This window comes from Schistocerca piceifrons, chromosome X (assembly GCF_021461385.2).
Source record: "Schistocerca piceifrons isolate TAMUIC-IGC-003096 chromosome X, iqSchPice1.1, whole genome shotgun sequence".
NCBI classification, from domain to species: Eukaryota; Metazoa; Arthropoda; class Insecta; order Orthoptera; family Acrididae; genus Schistocerca; species Schistocerca piceifrons.
In genome coordinates, this window is record NC_060149.1 from 778720865 (window position 1) to 778744111 (window position 23247).

The following is a 23247-nucleotide window of genomic DNA, read 5'->3' on the forward strand; positions in this document are numbered from 1 at the left end:
GTGTCAAGATCATACTTTTGAGTTATAATCCCTTGTCTGTCATGGTTCTTTATGGATATATGTGGGTAACTTTCATGGTTAAAGATAATAAATCTAAATGTTATCGTGACTATTTGTTTCCATTCACAACTAGAAGCTCCCTCCTCCCATTAATATGTGTATGTGAGTGGTGTGGTACCCATTTGTTTCACGCTTAATTGGGCCATCCCTTCTAATATTCATTTAAATAAGATGTTTTCCGTTGCCCAACAGTGTCCCTGTTTTAAATTAATTTGCAGGATCACTTAGTGGTCATCTGAGTTTGGTCCTGTGCATCCTAGGGGTATGTTGCATCCTCACCCCACACTCCACAAAGTGTTAATAAAACCATTGTGAAATCTCTATAGAATACAAGACCGATCCCGTGGGGCCATTGGGATGTAATGTTCATCAGTGCTTGCAATCAATTCTTAGCAACTCTATGATGTTTAATCATTTACGTTACACTGACTTTATATTTAGCTTATAGTAATGCGTCGTTTATGCTGAGGAAGTGGATATGCTCTGGTGGAAGATGGTGGGTTGGGGTAAGTTACAAGCCGCTCAGAAGCTGATTGATTGCTTTGTAACATCTAGTAGATTGTAGTACATTCCCTCCCCCCCCCCCCCCCCCCCCCCCCCCCCGTGACTGAGTAATCAGTGCAGATGGCTGCCATGCGAAGGATCCGGGATCCAATGCCAGTGCTGCCAAGGATTTTTCCTTGCTAGAAGGACTGGTACTGGGTGCATTCAGCCTCCTGCTGCCAATTGAGGAGCTACACGATGTAATATTTCTGGCTTAGTCAGCCATCGTATTAGGCTCCAAGAAGCTGTTCCCAGAGCAGTGGAGATGCAAGAAGTATATAGATGACGAAATGTGGTGTGAGGTACCTGTGACAGATGTTAAATTCGGTACCATTCCCGCGAGAAAGACCGCCTGTATAACGCTACTGCTCTGCGACTGGCTGCTGTGTTCGGAGCAAGGGCGCCAAAACGTTAAAGTATAGTTACTATTATTAGTTAAACTATTCATTGGAATGACTTCACTTTTTAATATAAATATCTCTCAACAGCTGACTATCAATCAGTCATTTTAGAATTATTAAAAACAATTTAAATCAAAAACGAAAGACTGACAACATTGCAGACGAAGGACTTCGGAAGCGTTCGGGTCACGCCTTTTCTGGTATGGCGCGCGAAGTGTTTCGGGCTGTTCGTCACTCAGGATTAGGCAGTCGAGAAGAACAGACATATTGTCTGTCGCAGGATGTGTTTGCCAGCATCCGGTATTAAAAGATTCACTCCGTTAGTCATGAAGCACAGACACGTGCCACAAATAGTGTAAAGATACATTTTCGTAAACATTGTGTTTGCTAATGTACTTTACTGTATCAAAAGGTGTTGTATTAAGATCATGTAGTCTTCTCGTGTGGCTATATTAAAATACGTGAGTGGCACCCCAAAGAAGTGATATATTATTTCAGAACAGAACCTCGCTGAAAGTCAGTTTCAGCCTCGAGATACAGAACCTACGACCTGCGTGCTGTTTTCTGGGCTGGAGGCATCAACTTGAAGGTAGCAGGTTAGTGAATTATAACAGAACCTTCGTATTCCACACAGTGCAGTGGAAACAATTAGGCGCCTCACGTGTACTGCATGCACAGAACGAATGTGCTCAGTGAGACGTCATCTGCAGTAATGCAGGGGACGTAAAGGAGGATGATCGTTATTAACACCAACAATCAATTCAGTCTTCCTTTCTTGCCGTAACGACTGAGTATTAGCCGCTCCATGGTGTGGAAAGCCTGCAAAATGTCCGGGAGTGCTGTGTGCTGGCCACATACCCCCGTACCACATCCGCGTTAGGCCGGGAGACAGAGGATGACACGGCGGTCAGTCGACATCTTTTGGGCCTTCATGGCTTGGACGAGGAGCTCGTTCAGTTCGTAGCACAACTCAGACCAACATCAGGTGCTGCTGGAAGGAGGGCCTCGACCCGCGGGCACCTCCAGTGAAGTGTTTTAGTAAGAATCTGACCACTGCTACGATTACCACTGCCGAGGAGTGGCACTATCTTGTGTAGTCAACGGTCCCAGTTGTGACCCAGCAGTGTAAGGCCTGGTGCGGCCCAGTCAGCGCGGAACGTAGAATATCGCCCGGCCACGGCAAGTAACGTCTATGGAGCGAACCCTGGACTGGCGGCGACTGGTGCTGGCGAGCGCCCCAGTGGATCTGTGGCTAATAGGGACTCAGTTCGACCCTCGGTCCATCAGGCAACGGCTGGACTCCTTGGCAAGCGCTCCTATCAGGGTGACACAGCGGAGGCGACTGCGTAACAGTTGACGAGTCGATGACTCGATCATTTGACGTACGCCCAGCCTGACCGAACGGCCAGTATTTATTCGCGCCAAAACAGGTTCGTTGCGGTTACGATATGCCAGGTGTCGTACGACGTCGTGCCTCAACGCTGTGTCAGCGTCCTGCCGTAATCGGCCCGCATTACATCATCGGTCTCATCTCCCTATTCTCTTATCGTTACATTTATTACTTTCCGAAGCAGGTTACGCAAACAGAATGTCTATTTTTCTGTTTCCAACTTCATTTCCACTGTCCGTGGAAAATAACAGTCCACCAAATTGGCGCTATAGTCTAACGTGAAATATGTCAAACCATTCCCATGTATCCAGAAGGAGATTTTCACTCTGCAGCGGAGTGTGCGCTGATATGAAACTTCCTGGCAGATTAAAACTGTGTGCCGGACCGAGATTCGAACTCGGGACCTTTGCCTTTCGCGTGCAAGTGCTCTACAGTCTGAGCTACCCAAGCACGACTCACGCTCCGTCCTCACAACTTTACTTCTGCCAGTATCTCGTCTCCTACCTCAGGCAAAGGTCCCGAGTTCGAGTCTCGGTCCGGCACACAAATAGTTCAAATACCTATGAGTACTATGGGACTTAACATCTGGGGTCATCAGTCCCCTAGCACTTAGAACTACTTAAACCTAACTAACTTAAGGATATCACACAGATCCATGCCCGAGGCAGGATTCGAACCTGCGGCCATAGCGGTCGCGTGGTTCCAGACTGTAGCGCCTAGAACCGCTCGGCCACCTAGACCGGCTCCGGCACACAGTTTCAATCTTCCAGGAAGTTTCATATCAGCGTACACTCCGCTACAGAGTGAAAATCTCCTTCTGGAAACATGCCCCAGGCTGTGGCTAAGCCATGTCCCGCATATCCTTTCTTCCAGGATTGCTAGTTCTGCAGGGTTCGGAGGAGAGCTTCTGTAAAGTTTGGAAGGTAAGAGACGAGATACTGGCAGAAGTAAAGCTGTCAGGACGGGGCGTGAGTCGTGCTTGGGTAGCTCAGACTGTAGAGCACTTGCCCGCGAAAGGCAAAGGTCCTGAGTTCGAGTCTCGGTCAGGACACAGTTTTAATCTGCCAGGAAGTTTTATTCCCATGTTTGTATTTGAGTTTCTGAAGTAGTAGCCTTATAGCAATCCAGCTAAAGTCCTTGAGCAATTTCCTTTTCAAATCCATGTCTACTTCTGTTAAAATATGTTTTTCTGCAGATAACGATCTGTTTTAAAAATCTGTTGCATAATAATCGGTACGTATCCAACAGCATGCGCTACCTACTATGTTCCAAAACTCCGCGCATAAAAACGGGAGTTTTTTCCGGGATTCATGCCTCGGGTTCTATAGGTGATAGAAATGTAGGGTCAAGTGTTTTGGGAAGCCTTCGGGCTAAAGACCATTTTTGTACAAAACAGAAAGAACGTCTTACTGTAACCTTCCCATACACTACAGGTTCAAAGTTTAAATATCGCATACTTCCTCCAGCTCAGACAAATGGAGCAAATCGGTTAGTTCTTTTTGCGTTATATGTGGTCTACGGTGTGCCTCAAGGGGCTTATGGAGGCACCATTTAGTTCTTGGGTTGTTCCTGAGAAAACCCGAAAAACATGATTTTTGTGTACCAAAACCTTCCCGCGCGTTCCAAGACGGATGTACACAGAAAACGGTTGAAATTTTTGTAATATATTGCTAAGACCCCGGCATCGAGCATCCGTGAGAAGTTTCTTGATATCTTTGTACTTTTGTGCTGACTGAAGTTAAATCATCTTTGAAGAATGGGAATTTAGGGCAAACTTTTTAGGAACTGTACCCGGAGAAACACAAGAAATTGTATGGTTGATAAAACTTTTCCTAGGAGAGAAAATTGGCAATTTTGTTAAGAACATTTTCGTTGGCCTGATATTAAAGTTAAAGTTAAAGTTAACGTACTTGTACTCATAAAATACGCACTTAATATCTGATGTGAGATGGAATCTAAACAATAAATAAGCGTAGCAGATTCCTCAGATTTTAACGAAGTATTCGCTAGGTATTATTCAAGACGTGCCATCTTTCCGTTTCCAGACATGTTTATCCGTTTATCCGGTATCGAAAAACACCCCATAAACTTGGTTTTTGGGTACCAAAACAGAGCCGCGGATTCCGACACGGCTATGCACAGCAAATGGCTGTAATTTTTACGATGTATTCCTAACATCCTGATCTCGAACCACCTTGAATTTTTTTTACATCTCTATTCCGAGTCGAAGAGGTTCAAAGTTACCCTCCTTACACGTGTAAAAAGCGCACGTAAAATTTGGTTTGAGGTGTAAAATTAGTTTTGTTTTATTTCAGTTTAATGTAAGTAAACTATCAAAATTTTACTTACCCATGAAGTCCTTTTCATAAGAGTGTCAGGCGCTGCTGTAGTAGGGAATAGAAGGGAACCATCAGAAAAATGATCTTATCGCAGCACCAAAAAGGCGATTAGGCTACTGTTTTAAAAGCCTCATCAATGGGAAGAAACGAATGAGATATTAACAGTGGGAGATAGCAGAAGGGAGACAGTGAGGCCGAACGGCACAATAACCCTGGGTTCGGTGTGGGGCGGCGGTGGGGTGAGTGGACTGCTGTAGCCTGCTGTGGAGTTGTGAACCACTGAGGGCTACAGCGGGACGAAGCCTCTCCGTCGTTTCTAGGTCCCCAGTCCAATACTGAACAATACAATAAGTGTCTAACAGATTCTGCATGCTAGAAGAGTTTTCATCGCGATAGACAATTCGTACAGTTTAGCATGAAGCGTGCTGCCTTGCGCTAAAAAGACTGAGTCAGCCGGGGATCAAGTTTACGTGCCGGATTAACAGTCGTTAAGCTCATATGCTTGTCCGACTTCATGTAAGTTTAGTTGGGTCCCGTCAATCGCCTTGACAGGTGACGGGCTGTTCTCCCATCTGACCTTCGAAACCCAACATATAAGCGCCTAACAAATGAGAAAACGCTCGGTAACATTTGCACGTATCACAAAAGGCTGTTTCTCATTGTTCTGCGTTGCCATGAATTATGCCAGCTCTACCGCTTTTCACAGATGTTTTAGGCTGACTATTTTGCTTTTTACGAGGTTTCGACGGATGATTGTGACTGCCTAGACCTTATAGTGGATCAAGGACGTTTTAAGGGGCGCGGTACAAACGTATCTCCTTGAAAGTGTAGTTTAGTTTGATGGACAGCCAACTAATGAAACTTCCGGCAGTTTTGTACGTCATAGCGCTTGTCAAAAACAACACACCCTAAGTCATAAATAACAGGAAATGTGAGTAATAGTCTTTCCTTTCTTCTTATAGCTCTGTCAGTCGGTGTAATTCATTGTGTTTGCCGGGAGAGTTACTGATTTTAGCCCTACTGATCGTATTATGATTGAAGCAAAACAGTGTGACACTAGTGAAGACCAAGAAAAACGAACCATCGACATTTCTAAGTATCAGTTGAGAAAATGAAAAACATTTGCTGATTATTTTCGTTCCATTAATATAGGTAGTGTAATACGAATCGATAGTTAATCACTTATGAAAACAGCACTGGTTAAAGAGCGGCAAAAAGGCTGTCTCATATGGGAGCAGCGCTGCCCTTGTGAAAATCACGCTTGCCGAAGCTCTATTTGTTCACGGTTTTCCCACTTGCGCATTAAAAATTTAGAAAAATAATTGCTTTAAAATACAGCAAAATATATATTTGGTACCTGTTCTGCGATTACTGGAACGGATTGGACTTCGCTTTAACGTTCAAAAGTATATTATGGCAGTATTCCTGTTCTTCTTTTGCCTTTATCCCGTACCTCCACGGCGTCGGCATAGTTATCAGCGGATTTGGCTTTGTTAATGTTAGAGTATGTCCAGATACCCTTTTCTTAGTCACCCCCTTTACCTCCAGGACGGAATTTGTGTACTCCAGCTGTCTGTGTGGAGTGGTTGTTATCCATGAGCAAGTGTGCGAACGCTTTCCAAATTTTTACGAATCTAGTAACTGAGGCGGGGCGTGGTTAACAGCCCAGTATTCACGTAGTCGGATGTGGGAAATCACCTAAAGGCCACATCCAGGCTAGCCGGCACACCAGCACTTGTTATTCGACAGACGGAACGGAAGCGGCATGCTAACACGCGGGCTATACGGGTATGTCTATTACGGCAGTACTGCTGATATAATACTCGTATAAACACCATACTTCTTTTAGAAGGTCTATTTAATCGGTGACTGCGTAAGCTGGTTTGAAATATTTGTGACTTAAGCAATCTGGTGCAAGAGAGAATATTTCCATTTTTTGTCCAGTTACAGTTGTCTTAAAAATAACATTATAGTAGGTGATTACACGTAATTTATCTTTTCTTACGAGAGAGCTAACGCTCGTATACAGAGTACTTCAGGAGGAAAAGTATTTTTAGAGATGGTAGTATAGATAAATGCGAATAAAACATTTAATATAACGTGCGACAAATTTTAATGGTTAGAATGTAACCGAAACAATTACTCACACAAGGTGTTAACCAAAGGCAGATAATTAAGTTAAAAGTTGATTTTCATGAATTCTACCTCCGACTTCAATGCACTTTCGAATTTTCTTGAAAACGCAACGTGCATCTTTCCTGAGACTGTCCTAGCGTCTTTTTATTAGAACACCACTATTCACTAATCATAATCGGTTCTACATTATTAAGGCTTTCGTGGCCATTTGTTGACAAACTGCCTATTTGCTTCTGTCTCGGGTTCTTCGGCCGACGTTCGTCTGATGATTTTACTTACGTTTCGCCAGCACGAGTGGCTGGCATTGTCAAAGCTTCACCCTCCATTGCCAGTTCACCACCGGCAATGGAGGGTGAAGCTTTGACAATGCCAGCCACTCGTGCTGGCGAAACGTAAGTAAAATCATCAGACGAACGTCGGCCGAAGAACCCGAGACAGAAGCAAATAGGCAGTTTGTCAATAATCGGTTCTTTTGTTATATTTACTTTTTCTATGTAGTCTTCCCCTTTCAACCGTCCCCACAGGCAATAATCAAAATACGTAAGTTCCAGGTACCATGGTGGCCAAAATACATTAGATTTACTGCCGATTCGTCTTCCTGGGAATTTTAGATTTAGACAATGTGTCACTTCAGGACTATAATGTGCAGGGGCTCCGTCGTGGTGGGGGATCATACTCATCCTCTTAAGAACCTTTTCCAATAATGCTAGAAGTTCGTTTTAAAGAAAGTATATATGACGTGGTCCTGTGATACAATGCGGTAACACACCAAGTCTGTTCCGCTGACTGTCAGCATACACCACACATGTACAGAGCAGCCTTCTTGAAAATGTGTTTACACAAAGACATGTAGATTTTCATCAGACCACAAATGTGGGTTACGAGTGTTATTGATACCGCCACAACTGGAAGAAGCTTCATCAGTAAACTGTATTACTCGGTGATCTGCAATTAGTCAACAAGAGTTCAATAGTCTACTCTCATTTCTTTCTCGAAGGTACTAAATCCACTGGAAATGAAAGGGATAGAGGCCTTGCATACGTACGTACGTAATGCCTGCCATATTGTTGTATGTGGAACTCAGATACGTGTTGAAATTCTGTGTGTGTCTGTTGAAGGACTACGTGCAGAATTCTTAAAGGATACAGAAGAACTGTCTAAAAAATGACGATCACAGTTCAAAAATTCAGCTATGTAAACTCAGACATAACTTCACAACTTGAATTTCAGAACAAAAGTGACAGTCGATAAATAAAGCCATAGAAACTGAAGTACCAACACGTGAGATAAGAACTTCTAGAGAGAAGCTGTATCTCCATAGTCAATAAAAATTCGACACATGTAATATGAAATGTTTTATTCGAATTAGTCCATGATGTCAACTCCTAAAGTATGTACTGTTACTGCTGTACTCGTATTGTGCTACAGGTTAAGCTACTCTTCCCCCCAGCTAAGCCCATTAAACTACAAGCCGCGACGGAGGCTCGTGCAACAATGATTTGGCGTTTGGCGGAGAAGCGAAAGGGAAAGAGGCGGCAGAGAGATCAGGATTGCGAAACGTTTACGTCTGGTCGTGGTGCGCATCTGTCGTGGCGTAACTCTCTTCCGTCCACCGTACCCGGAACTCCTCAATAGTGCCAATCAGACGCCGATGCTCCAAGATACGTCGCACAATTACGGCCGCTGATGCAGCTGCAGACCGAAATTTCACTTGAGCCAGTTACAAAACCGTCGACAGTTGGCTGACAGGCGATCATTATCATTTTCTTTCGGGGAGCGAAACCGAGCACGCTTTTACATGAGTGACAAGTGCTTGTTTGACATCGATCGAGGAGGACAGCTGATTGTCGCTAGAAGTATGCTACCCAGAAACTATCACGGAATCGTCCGACTGATTACTCTATTAACCCTCATGAAACTGATGGCAGTAATAACTGAACGATGCGAACCCAAATGACATTGTTCCGACTGTTTGTGCTACAATTTCTTCATTAAAGTAATGGCAGTTCGAATGCTGACAGACCTGTTACGACATGTCTGTGTTACGCTTGCAGAACGACTGTTTGTTTAGAGTAGCTTAAGGCATTACATCACTTCGACAATACCGTTATTAAAGTCGCATTTGCAACTAAACTATTTCTCTAAATGGAAGAGGATAAGAGAACAACCGTTCTTTTCCTACACGGCCAGGCATTTTTGTGTACACAGCTGATCCAGACACCACTAATATTTCAGAAAGGGTTCCAGATAATGAATCAAGGTTTTTAGACAAATGATGGGTCACAAAGATGTAAGTATTTTGCTGTGTGGTTAATAATCGTAATGTTTTATCTGTTTGAAATATTGGATTAGCTACAATGTTTTATTTTTTAATAAAATGTTGTGCTTCTTTTATCAACATTTGATAACAGTTGAAAATCATGTGTCTTATAGAATGAGACTTGGTGATGTCTATAGTGAAATTCTAACATCTAATCTTAGTGGCAAAGCTGTTGTCACAGCGCAGTTACCACCTTATCACATCTAAATCCACATCTGTACTCTGCAATTCACATCCGTGTGCTTGGGTTTACATAACAACTTTCAGACTATTTCCCGACCGTTCCACTCTCGGGGAGCAAGTGTGAAAAATGAACACTCAAATTTTTCGGTGCGAGCTTTGATTTCTCTTATTTTATTACGATGGTTGTTTCTCCCTATGTAGGTGGGAGTCAACAAAACATTTTCGCATTTGGTGATCGGAATTTTGTGAAAGATCTCGCCGCAACGAAAAACGTCGATGTTTTAATGATTGCCACCCCAGCTCGCGTATCATATCCTTGACAGCCTCTCCTGTATTTCTCTATAAAACAAAACAAGCTGCCTTTCTCTGAACCCTTTAGATGTCCTCAGTCAGTCGTATCTGGTAAGGATCATGCAATGCTCTAGCAGATGACGGAAAAGCATACCGTAGGTAGTTCCTTAAGTACATTAGTTGCACCTTCTAAGTGTTTTGCCAATAAAACACAGTCTTTGGCTCTCCTTCTCTACAATATTTCCTATGTGATGGTTACAATTTAAGTTGTTCTTAACTGTAATCCCTAGGTATTTAGTTGAATCGACAACCTTTAGGTTGTGTAATTTAACGTGTAACCGAAATGTGGCGGATTCTTCTTAGCACTCCTGTGGAGGACCTCACATTTTTTCATTGCTTATGATAAATTGTTACTTTTTGCACCATTCAGATATTTTGTCTAAGTCATTCTGTAATTTGTGTTGACCTTCCGATGACTTTACGAAGTGGTAAGCGAGATCCGCTGTCGGTAGCACTCATTACTTCGTGTGCATAAAGGTTCAGTTGTGTTTCACAAGAACTACATTTGCTGAATCGGCGCTCATTGTGTCAGTCGATCGTTTTCTTGCTCCGAAATCTTACTGCATATTGATGTCAGTGATATCGGTCTTCCATGTCCCTTCTTGTGTATTGGTATGACCTGTGGAACTTTCCATCCTTAGATACGGAGCTTTCGTCGAGCGAATGGTTGATTGTTAAATATGGAGCTGTTTCATCGGCATGATGGCGTCATGTGAATTTTATCTACTTTTTAAATAGATATATTTTGCGTTTATTTTGGTGGATTTGGATGTTGGGTGTTCAGTCTCGCTACAGTGATCTTATGGTCACTAATCCCTGCATCTGCCATGACGTTCTCTGTTTGCTCAAGACTTTGAAAAGAGGTCCAGTTTTCTACGACAATAATTGGCACTTCATGTGACCTACCGAGCTAACTGCTAAAAATAATTTTCAGACAATGCATGCAGTACAATTTCGGAGGATGTTTTATGTCTATGTATTTATGTCTATGTATTTTTGCCAATTTACCGAGGATAGAGTGAAGTCACCTCCAACTATAAATGTATGACCCGGGTACCTATTCGAAATGAGATTCAGATTTTTCTTGAACCCTCAGTAATTATATCATGTGAGTCAGGGGGTCGGTAAAAGGAACCAATTATTAATTAATCATTTTTGGTGAGTGTAATCTCTACCGATACTAACTCGTAACAACTATGTCCTTCAATTTTACGACAATATGAACTACTTCTAACAGTAACATACACAACACCCCGAAATGAACACCCTAGTGTTCTCGGTACAAGCTTCGGCTTTAGCCGGGTATCAGTGCCTGTAACTGTTCCTGCTCCAATGCTTTTTATGAGCGCTTGGAGCTCAGGTTCTTTCCCAACACAGCTACGACAATTTACAACTACAATACCAATGATTTCCATGTTTTTCCTTCTCCGGTATTTGACTTTAATCGTTTGAGACTGAATCCCTGTTTTTACGCTTCAACATCCCTGGAACCTAGAAAAACCGACATGTTTACTAGGCAATCGGTGAGAAATTATGAGATGTTAGCAGTCGTGTACATCAAATCTGCCATACTTTCCATGGCTGATTTCTTATGGATTCTCATGTGCCTAGGAAAGATGGCAGGCTTTTCAATGTCAGTCTTCTGAAGAGTAAGACAAAGCGCTACGAGATAGTCGCTAGTGAAGTCCTGTATGCTGATGATGCTGCAATTGTTGCGAACTCCGCAGAAGAGCTGCAAGAGCTAGTATCAAAATTTAGTCACGCATGCCACCTATTCTCGATGAGTGTAAACAGCAGTAAGACCGTAATTACGGTTCAGGGTCCTAACACAAAGCCGAATATCACACTAGATAGCACTACGCTGCAAGTCGTAGATAACTTCTGCTATATTGGATCTACTATAGAATCAAACATGTCTGTGGACAAGGAAATTGATGCTCGCATTGGAAGAGCTGCGGCAACTTTTGGCAAACTCTCTACACGTGTTTGGAAAAACAACAAACTCTCTTTGACCACCAAAATTCTTGTATATCAAACTTGCGTCCTCAGCATCCTTTTGTATGCATCGGCAACATGGACTACCTATGCCAAACAAGAACGTCGCCTTAATGCTTTCCACATGCGGTGGCTGAGATCCGTCCTCGGAGTAACGTGGAAGGACCGGGTGACCAACGAAGCAGTGCTATTTAAAACTAACTGCAACAGTATTTCAGCTATCTTGAAGCAGAGACGACTCCGCTGGCTGAGACACGTCCACCGTATGGATCCTGACAGATTATCGCGTGAGGTGATGCTGGGAGAGATCTCTATAGCCAAAATACCTGTGGGACGTCCTGTATTGAGGTTCAAGGACTCCTGTAAACGAGATATGGAGAGCTTTGGAATCGACAGAAACAGATGGGAGGCACGGGCTAGCATGAGACCAGAGTGGCGTGATGATATATCATCTGGAATGTCGAAGCATGATGAAGGCTTGTTAGACAGATTAAGGCAGAAAAAGCTTCGCAATGCTACCACTGCTCCTGCCTCAGCAGCCAGATACACTTGTGACAATTGCGGCAAGAGATGCCGTGCTGCCATTGGCTTGACAAGTCATATGAAAAAAATGCAACCCATAAACACACAGACACTGCAACAATCATCTACCAAGATGTCGTGGCCAATATATATTGGTTAGGTAAATAAGAAATTGTCTTGTCCATGCACAAAGACGAATTTCAAGTCTGCTATTTTTAAAATTGTACTGCTACATACTGCATTAGAAATGAAGTCAAATATGAACTTAATAGACGTAATAGTTGTGATTATATGGTTTATTATGGTGGGAATGTTGTGTTTGGTTCACGTAGGTAAACTGGAATATTACGTTGCCATAAAATTCGATATATTTGTTTATTGACAAATCTGAGTCTTCTCTGTATCTTTTCAACCGTTGAGATGTGAATGATTGAATTCAGTCATGACCGTACTTCTCTCGAAGATGTTTCACATGAAAGACATGACATAATTGCATCCGCAAAGGTAAATATTGACGATGCGCAAAATGTGGCTTTGTTAGGTATGTTACAAAAAGTGCCATAAATACTTCGGACGAAAGTGTGTGTGTGTGGTACACTTTACACACACACACACACACACACACACACACACACACACACACACACACACACACAAAAAAAAGATCAAGTTTTGTATAAAAAGGGTGATTTATTTGTTGAACCTTGCCGAAAAGAAATCGTGGAAACATATCTCAGCAATATTTGGATCGTTACATAAGCAATCCAACGAATTTTGTGCACTCCCTCTTTACTGCGGATGATGTGTAGTTCACAACCTAATGTCAGAAACGAAACATCAATCAAAACAGCGGTGAAAGACAAATAGGACGTAACAGTTTGTGAGAAAAAACTGGAACTGGAAAATAATTCGCTTTTTATTGGACAATGCACATATTTACGAAAGCGTGAAGTCATAACCTTCCTTTAGTATACAGGGTGGCGCTGCCATAGGTCAAACGGATATCAACTGCGTTTTTTTTTTTAAATAGGAACCCCCATATTTATTACATATTCGTGTAGTACGTAAAGAAATATGAATGTTTTAGTTATACCATATCTTTCGCTTTGTGATAGATGGCGCTGTAATAGCCACAAACGTTTAAGTACGTGGTATCACGTAACATTCCGCCAGTGCGGACGGTATTTGCTTCGTGATACATTACCCGTGTGAAAATGGACAGTTTACTAATTGCAGAAAAGGTCGATACCGTGTTGATGTATGGCTATTGTGATCAAAATGGCCAACGGGCGTGTGCTATGTACGCTGCTCGGTATCCTGGACGACATCATCCAAGTGTCCGGACCGTTCGCCGGATAGTTACGTTATTTTAGGAAATAGGAATTGTTCAGCCACATGTGAAAGGTCAACCACGACCGGCAACAAATGATGATGCCCAAGTACGTGTTTTAGCTGCTGTCGCGGCTAATCCGCACATCAGTAGCAGACAAATTGCGCGAGAATCGGGAATCTCAGAAACGTCGGTGTTGAGAATGCTACAACATCGATTGCACCGTTACCATATTTCTATGCACCAGGAATTGTATGGCGACGACATTGAACGTCGTGTACAGTTCTGCCACAGCGCACAAGAGAAATTACGGGACGATGGCAGATTTTTTGCACGCGTTCTATTTAGCGACGAAGTGTCATTCACCAACAGCGGTAACGTAAACCGGCATAATATGCACTATTGGGCAACGGAAAATCCACGATGGCTGCGACAAGTGGAACATCAACGACCTTGGCGGGTTAATGTATGGTGCGGCATTATGGGAGAAAGGATAATTGGCCCCCATTTTATCGATGGCAATCGAAATGGTGCAATGTATGCCGATTTCCTACGTAGTTTTCTACCGATGTTACTACAAGATGTTTCACTGCATGACAGAACGGCGATGTACTTCCAACATGATGGATGTCCGATACATAGCTCGCGTGCGGTTGAAGCGGTATTGAATAGCATATTTCATGACAAGTGGATTGGTCGTCGAAGCACCATACCATGGCCCGCACGTTCACCGGATCTGACGTTCCCGGATTTCTTTGTGTGGGGGAAAGTTGAAGGATATTTGCCATCGTGATGCACCGACAACGCCTGACAACATGCGTCAGCGCATTGTCAATGCATGTGCGAACATTACTGAAGGCGAACTACACGCTGTTGAGAGGAATGTCGTAACACGTATTGCCAAATTCATTGAGGTTGACGGACATCATTTTGAACATTTATTGCATTCATGTGGTTTTGGCAGGTAATCACACTGTAACAGCATGCCTTCTCAGAAAAGATAAGTTCACAAAGGTACATGTATCACATTGGAACAACCGAAATAAAATGTTGAAACACACCTACGTTCTGTATTTTAATTTAAAAAACCTATCTGTTCCCAGCTGTTCGTCTAAAATTGTGAGCCGTATGTTTGTGACTACTACAGCGCCACAAAGCGAAAAAAGTGGTCCAACTAAAACATTCATATATCTTTACGTACTACACGAATATGTAATAAAAATGGAGTTTCCTACTTAAGAAAACGCAGTTGATATTGTGTGACCTATGGCAGCGCCATCTAGCAAACCAATCGTAGCGCCGTCTGGTTTCCCCCTTCAAGCTAGACGAGTTTCGTTCTTTGTAGTTTTTTCGTTTGATGGTTATTTCTTGAGATATTTTGTCCGGTCACTATCAATGGACCACCCTGCATACCGAGCGAGGTGGCGCAGTGTCTAAGATGATGTACTTGCACACGCGAGGATGGCGTTCGATTACGAAGATTAAATTACAATTTGCATTTCCTGTCCCAGTCCATGCCCGTGCACTCTCTCTAATGATCTCGTCGTGAACGAGACGTTAAACCCTGACCTTCATTTCCGCTTCTTATAACGGAGGACGAGTGGGTATCGTGCGATCTGCTTATTTCCCTTCTCGATAATGTTACACGTAGCGCTCGCAATGCTCGAAATAATACATATTTTCAAAAATTCTTGTTGGCAGACGAAGCGGCAGATCTTCCGGGAGCAGGTGCTGCCCCACACCGGCGGCAAGATTCCGTCGGGGGCGTTCCGGGCTGACCGGCTGGTGCTCAACAGGCTCAACAAGGAGGGCATCGCCGTGCCAGACGGCATCTTGCTGGACGCCCGCAAGCGCCATAAGGACCCCTCCCAGCGCGGAGGCTCCGACCTGGAGGCCGCCGTCGTGAGTACACTTCGCTCCCTTCTAAGTGTTCTGACTTGGCAAGACGGCCAAGTCACTATGAGGTGAAGCCGAAAGGCAAGCGCTTAAGCTCACGCAGGCTGGCGTGAGGTCTGGAACAGTTAAGGGAATTAATAGTAGCAAATACTTAACTTTAATCCATAATTGGTGAACATTGGTCTGACGGTACAGGCATCACAAGTTAAATATCTATTGATAATGGCGCCTTGCTAGGTCGTAGCAAATGACGTAGCTGAAGGCTATGCTAACTATCGTCTCGGCAAATGAGAGCGTATTTGTCAGTGAACCTTTCCTAGCAAAGTCGGCTGTACAACTGGGGCGAGTGCTAGAACGTCTCTCTAGACCTGCCGTGTGGTGGCGCTCGGTCTGCAATCACTGACAGTGGCGACACGCGGGTCCGACGTGTACTAACGGACCGCGGCCGATTTAAAGGCTACCACCTAGCAAGTGTGGTGTCTGGCGGTGACACCACACTAAGTCCCACACCTGTGTTGCTACCATTATTCTGCTATCGTTATCATCATCTGTATATTCGCAGTATCGTATTTCACAACAAGTTTATGCAGACAGCTTATAAATAACAAGATCAACCTAACAAGCAACATTTTTCAATAATAGAACGCAGTGACAATTACTGAACCATATGAAAAAACGGGGTAAGATAGATACTGCCTATAGGAAAATTAAAGAGACCTTTGGAGAGAAGAGAACCAGTTGTATGAATATCAAGAGCTCAGATGGAAACCCAGTTCTAAGCAAAGAAGGGAAAGCAGAAAGGTGGAAGCAGTATATAGAGGGTCTATACAAGGGCGATGTACTTGAGGACAGTATTATGCAGATGGAAGAGAATGTAAATGAAGATGAAATGGGAGATATGATACTGCGTGAAGAGTTTGACAGAGCACTGAAAGACCTGAGTCGAAACAAGGCCCCGGGAGTAGACAACATTCCATTAGAACTACTGACGGCTCTGGGAGAGCCAGTCCTGACAAAACTCTACCATCTGGTGAGCAAGCTGTAAGAGATAGGCGAAGTACCCTCAGACTTCAAGAATAATGTAATAATTCCAATCCCAAAGAAAGCAGGTGTTGACAAATGTGAAAATTACCAAACTCTCAGTTTAATAAGTCACAGCTGCAAAATACTAACACGAATTCTTTACAGACGAATGGAAAAACTGGTAGAAGCCGACCTCGGGGAAGATCAGTTTGGATTCCGTAGAAATATTGGAACACATGAGGCAATACAGACCTTACGACTTATCTTAGAAGAGAGATTAAGGAAAGGCAAACCTACGTTTCTAGCATTTGTAGACTTAGAGAAAGCTTTTGACAATGTTGATTGGAATACTCTCTTTCAAATTCTAAAGGTGGCAGCGATTAAATACAGGGAGCGAAAGGCTATTTACAAATTGTACAGAAACCAGATGGCAGTTATAAGAGTCGAGGGGCAGGAAAGGGAAGCAGCGGTTGGGAAGGGAGTGACACAGGGTTGTAGTTGTAGCCTCTCCCCGATGCTATTCAATCTGAATATTGAGCAAGCAGTAAAGGAAACAAAAGAAAAATTTATAGTATGTTTCAAAATCCATGGAGAAGAAATAAAAACTTTGAGGTTCGCCGATGACATTGTAATTCTGTCAGAGACAGCAAAGGACTTGGAAGAGCAGTTGAACAGAATGGACAGTGTCTTGAAAAGAGGATATAAGATGAACATCAACAAAAGCAAAACGAGGATAATGGGATGCAGTCGAATTAAGTCGGGTGAAGCTGAGAGAATTAGATTAGGAAATGAGACGCTTAAAGTAGTAAAGGAGTTTTGCTATTTGGGCAGCAAAATAACTGATGATGGTCGAAGTAGAGAGGATATAAAACGTAGACTGGCAATGGCAACGAAAGCGTTTCTGAAGAAGAGAAATTTGTTAACATCGATTATAGATTTAAGTGTCAGGAAGTCAATTCTGAAAGTATTTGTATGGAGTGTAGCCATGTATGGAAGTGAAATGTGGACGATAAATAGTTTAGACAAGAAGAGAATAGAAGCTTTTGAAATGTGGTGGTACAGAAGAATGCTGAACATTAGATGGGTAGATCACATAATTTATAAGGAGGTATTGAACAGAATTGGGGAGAAGAGTAGTTTGTGGCACAACTTGACAAAAAGAAGGGACCGGTTGGTAGGACATGTTCTGAGGCATCAAGGAATCACAAATTTAGCATTGGAGCGCAGCGTGGAGGGTAAAAATCGTAGAGGGAGACCAAGACACTAAGCAGATTCAGAAGGATACAGGTTGCAGTAGGCACTGGGAGATGAAGAACCTTGCACAGGATAGAGTAGCATGGAGAGCTGCATCAAACCGGTCTCAGGGCTGAAGACCACAAAAACGATGAAAAAAGCGTAAATTAGTTACCAACTACGGCGAGCACACACTTTATTAAACATGTAAACGTCACTACAGATATTTGCATTTCTCAGCAATGGGTTTTGGGTTATTGCTGTACACCTTCTCCTTAGCACAGGCCCACAAAAAGGAGTCGCATGTGTTCAGATCCGGAGAATATGGCGGCCAACCGAGGCCCTTGCCAGTGGCCTCTGGGTACCCCAGATTCAGAATGCGATCCATGAAGTGCTCCTGCAGGACATGAATCACTCTCCTGGTTCGATGGGGTCAAGCTCTGTCTTGCATGAACCACATCTTATCGAAGTCCGGGTCACTTGGGATAATGTGGATAAAATCATATTCTAAAGCCTTCACGTACCGTTCTGTAGTTTATATCTACGTGATTACTCTGCTATTCACACTGAAGTGCCTGGCAGTGGGTTCAGTGAACCACCTTCAAGCTGTCTCTCTACCTTTCCGCTCTCGAAAGGCGCACGAGGAAAACGAGCACTTAAATTTTTCTGTGCGAGCCCTGATTCATCTTATTTTATCGTGATTATCTTTCCTCCCTATGTAGTTGGGTGCCAACAGAAGTTTTCGCAATCGGAGGAGAAAACTGATGATGGAAATCACTGTGCCATCAATGAATTTTTCTTTCTTTGGGGCTTTGTCCCGCGTCAGCGCGGGATCGGCCGTGTTATTACGGATTTGGATGTGTTAGTTTCAGAGGGTGGCCGGATGCCCTTCCTGCCGCCACTCCGACCCCAAGTAGTGTACCCCAGCTGTCCGTGTCAAGTGTAAACCATGAAATTGTGGGAACGTGTTCTCTTCAAATGTCAGTGAGTCGTGTAACTGAGGCGGAACGTGGGGACCAGCCCGGTATTCACCTAGCAGGATGTGGAAAACCACCTAAAAACTACATCTAGGCTTGCCAGCAGACCGGCCCTCGTCGTTAATCCGCCGGGCGGATTTGATCTAGGGTCGGAGGGCCTACCTGAGTCCAGGAAGTAGCGCGTTAGCTCTCTCGGCTACCCTGACGGGTCAAGAATAATTAGGACATGCATAAATATGTAGTATGACGTAAATGGGAATGAGATTTTCACTCTGCAGTGGAGTATGCAGTGATATGAATCTTCCTGACAGATTAAAACTGTGTGCTGGACCGAGACTCGAACTCGGGAACTTTGCCTTTCGCGGGCAAGTGTTCTACCATCTGAGCTACCCAAGCACTCCGTGCCATCAAAGGACATCGCACCGATTGTTCCGTGACTGGACATCGCACACAGTAACCTGTTGAGGCTGAAGAGACTTCTGGACCTCGAAACACTGATTCTCAGTCCCTTAAATGCGCCAGTTTTGATTATTGACGAATCCGTCCAAATGAACGTGGACTACGTTGCTAAACCAAACCATACTACACATACTAATTCCCATCATTCCCCACGGCCAACCATGCAATTTGAACGTCCTTAACGCAAACCGTTCAGAAGTTACTATTTTATTTCATATAGTTCAAAAATTGTCACCCTGTATGTTAGAGAAAGAAATACCAACACAAATACAGTTTCTAACTATAAAGGGCGATCAAAGAATTCCCATCTGAGAGCGTTGTTGCAACTTAGCACGACTCCGATGCCGGTACACGGGATGTCTCTGCTAAGAGTATTCAGGCACATTTTCTCTGGTGTTTCGGCATATACGAGGTGCATTCAAGTTCTAAGGCCTCCGATTTTTTTTCTAATTAACTACTCACCCGAAATCGATGAAACTGGCGTTACTTCTCGACGTAATCACCCTGCAGACGTACACATTTTTCAAAACGCTGACGCCATGATTCTATGGCAGCGGCGAAGGCTTCTTTAGGAGTCTCTTTTGACCACTGAAAAATCGCTGAGGCAATAGCAGCTCGGCTGGTGAATGTGCGGCCACGGAGAGTGTCTCTCATTGTTGGAAAAAGCCAAAAGTCACTAGGAGCCAGGTCAGGTGAGTAGGGAGCATGAGGAATCACTTCAAAGTTGTTATCACGAAGAAACTGTTGCGTAGCTCGATGTGCGGGTGCGTTGTCTTGGTGAAATAGCACACTTGCAGCCCTTCCCAGACGTTTTTGTTGCAGTGCAGGAAGGAAGGAATTTGTTCTTCAAAACATTTTCGTAGGATGCACCTGTTACCGTAGTGCCCTTTGGAACGCAATGGGTAAGGATTACGCCCTCGCTGTCCCAGAACATGGACACCATCATTTTTTCAGCACTGGCGGTTACCCGAAATTTTTTTGGTGGTGGTGAATCTGTGTGCTTCCATTGAGCTGACTGGCGGTTTGTTTCTGGATTGAAAAATGGCATCCACGTCTCATCCATTGTCACAACCGACAAAAAGAAAGTCCCATTCATGCTGTCGTTGCGCGTCAACATTGCTTGGCAACATGCCACACGGGCAGCCATGTGGTCGTCCGTCAGCATTCATGGCACCCACCTGGATGACACTTTTCGCATTTTCAGGTCATCATGCAGGATTGTGTGCACAGAACCCACAGAAATGCCAACTCTGGAGGCAATCTGTTCAACAGTCATTCAGCGATCCCCCAAAACAATTCTCTCCACTTTCTCGATCATGTCGTCAGACCGGCTTGTGTGAGCCCGAGGTCGTTTCGGTTTGTTGTCACACGATGTTCTGCCTTCATTAAACTGTCGCACCCACGAACGCACTTTCGACACATCCATAACTCCATCACCACATGTCTCCTTCAACTGTCGATGAATTTCAATTGGTTTCACACCACACAAATTCAGAAAACGAATGATTGCACGCTGTTCAAGTAAGGAAAACGTCGCCATTTTAAGTATTTAAAACAGTTCTCATTCTCGCCGCTGGCGGTAAAATTCCATCTGTCGTACGGTGCTGCCATCTCTGGGACGTATTGACAATGAACGCGGCCTCATTTTAAAACAATGTGCATGTTTGTATCTCTTTCCAGTCCGGAGAACAAAAAATCGGAGGCCTTAGAACTTGAATGCACCTCGTATTTGCAGTTTCGTTTGTGTGATGTGTAGCTAGAGTCAGCCCAAACAAATTCTGCTCATCACGCCTTGATTTAGGGCTGGTCCAGCTACACATTGCAAAAACGAAACTGCAAATATCTTCCAGAACACCACAGAAAATGTGCCTGACAACCCATAGGAGAGAAACCCTGTATAAGATTGGCATTTAGGCAAGATATTAGTGTGCCTTTCATGCTTTTCCGACGTGTGTGCGGTAAATGCAGAAATGTGAACTATGGCGAAGTTATTACCAAAGGCGTTCAAACAGGATCAACACACGGTTATTCTTTTCTTGCATGCCAAAGCACAAACACCGGTGGACAACCATCGGAAAATGAAGTACGTCTGTCGAAGACCACGACTGTGGAATGGTGCACAAAGTTCCGTGGCGGTCGCGGTTTGACACAAGGCTCCAGTCGACCTGGGCGACCAGCCTATCGTATTTCACGGACTGTAAGACGCACTTTTTCTTCGAAAAATAGTCGCAATATCCAAGTGCATCTTACACTCGAAATAATATAAAAATGTTCAGCGTCTGATTAAAAATTCCTGTCAGTCTTAAAAATGGCCATATTTTCGATACCGTGGGAAACCTATCTCTGCATTGCAACATTTGATTCACTGACAGCACCGGTGCACTGATATGACGAACATGAGTCGCGGGGAGTCACAAGTTTGCTAACAATGTCTCCCTTCCACCCCGCCATCACAAACCCAGAACACCGTCTAGCCTATGATGGCTCATTGCAGTCTGCGCTGCTATTGAACTAGAATTGCAAATGATTTCTGTTATCGGTACCAGTGTAATGTTTTCATTAATAGCTTCTTATGTAGTGGAAAAAAGTAAAAGGTATTCATAAGATGCCGGCTATAGATTGAAAGTAATAGCATACGCAGAAAATCATGGAAACACACCAGCTGAGCGGCATTTCGGCCCTCCCTCCCACCAACACAAAAAAATCACGATTGGCGTGCTAGAAAAGAAGAACTAAAATAATGAGGAAGATTAAATGTGCAAATAACGGGATGAATGCAAAATGGGCAAAACTAGAAGATGACATAGTGAAATGGATTCAAGGACACCATTAAAATGGCACTGGAATTCATATGAAAATGATTCAAATACACGCCCGTAAGCTAGCGCTACAGTAGAGCTTAACAGACTTAAAGGGTGGAGTTGGTTGTTACTACAAGTTTATGAAGGGCCATGGACTTAGCATGTTAACCGAAACCACAATATCTCAAAAAATGCCACAAGAGCATGAAGAGAAAATACACTACGTGATCAAAATTATCCGGACACCCTTAAAAACATACGTTTTTCGTATAGGTGCAATGTGCTGCCACCTACTGCCAGGTATTCCATATCAGCGACCTCAGGAGTCATTACACATCTTGAGAGAGCAGAATGGGGCGCTCCGCGGAACTCAAGGACTTCGAAGGTGATCAGGTGATTTGGTGTCATTTGTGTCATACGTCTGTACGCGAGATTTCCACACTTCTAAACATCGCTAGGTCCTCTGTTTCCGATGTGATAGTGAAGTGGAAACGTGAACGGACACGTACAACACAAAAGCGTACAGGCCCACCTCGTCTGTTGACTAAACAGAAATCGCCGACAGTTGAAGCGCGTCGTAATGTGTAATAGGTAGACATCCATCCAGACCATCACACAGGAATTCCAAACTGTATCAGAATCTACTGCAAGTACTTTGACAGTTAGGCGGGAGGTGTGGAAACTTGTATTTCATGGTCGAGCGGCTGCTCGTAAGCCACACATCATGCCAGTAAATGCCAAACGATGCCTTAGTTGGTGTAAGAAGCGTAAACGTTGGACGACTGAACAGCGGAATAACATTGTGTGGAGTGGCGAATCCGATGGCAGGGTGTGGGTATGGCGAATGCCTGGTGAACGTCATCTGCCAGCATGTGTAGTGCCAACAGTAAAATTCGGAGGCGGTGTTTTACATGAAGGGGGCTTGCACCCCTTGTTGTTTTACGTGGCACTATCACAGCACAGGCCTACATTGATGTTTTAAGCACCTTATTGCTGCCCACTGTTGAAGAGCAATTCGGAGATGGTGATTGCATCTTTCACCACGATCGAGCACCTGTTCATAATGTATGGTCTGTTGCGGAGTGGTTACACGACAGTAACATCCCCGTAAAAGACTGGCCTCCACCGAGTCCTGACCTGAATTCTATAGAACACCTTTGGGATGTTTTGGAACGCCGACTTCGTGCCAGGCCTCACAGACCGACATCGATACCTCTCCTCCGTGCAACACCCCGTGAAGAATGGGCTTCCATTCTCCAAGAAACCTTACAGCACCTGACTGAAAGTA

The 23247-nt window shown here is 43.8% G+C and overlaps 1 protein-coding gene across 1 annotated transcript in view; it reads left to right on the top strand.

Moving 5' to 3' along the window:
• Positions 1 to 23247, top strand: part of LOC124722703 — a 261685-nt gene that overhangs the window by 217028 nt on the left and 21410 nt on the right. The window contains exon 2 of the mRNA XM_047247840.1: positions 15272 to 15472. Coding sequence (XP_047103796.1) covers positions 15272 to 15472 — 201 coding nt within the window. The remainder of the gene's footprint in view (positions 1 to 15271; positions 15473 to 23247) is intronic.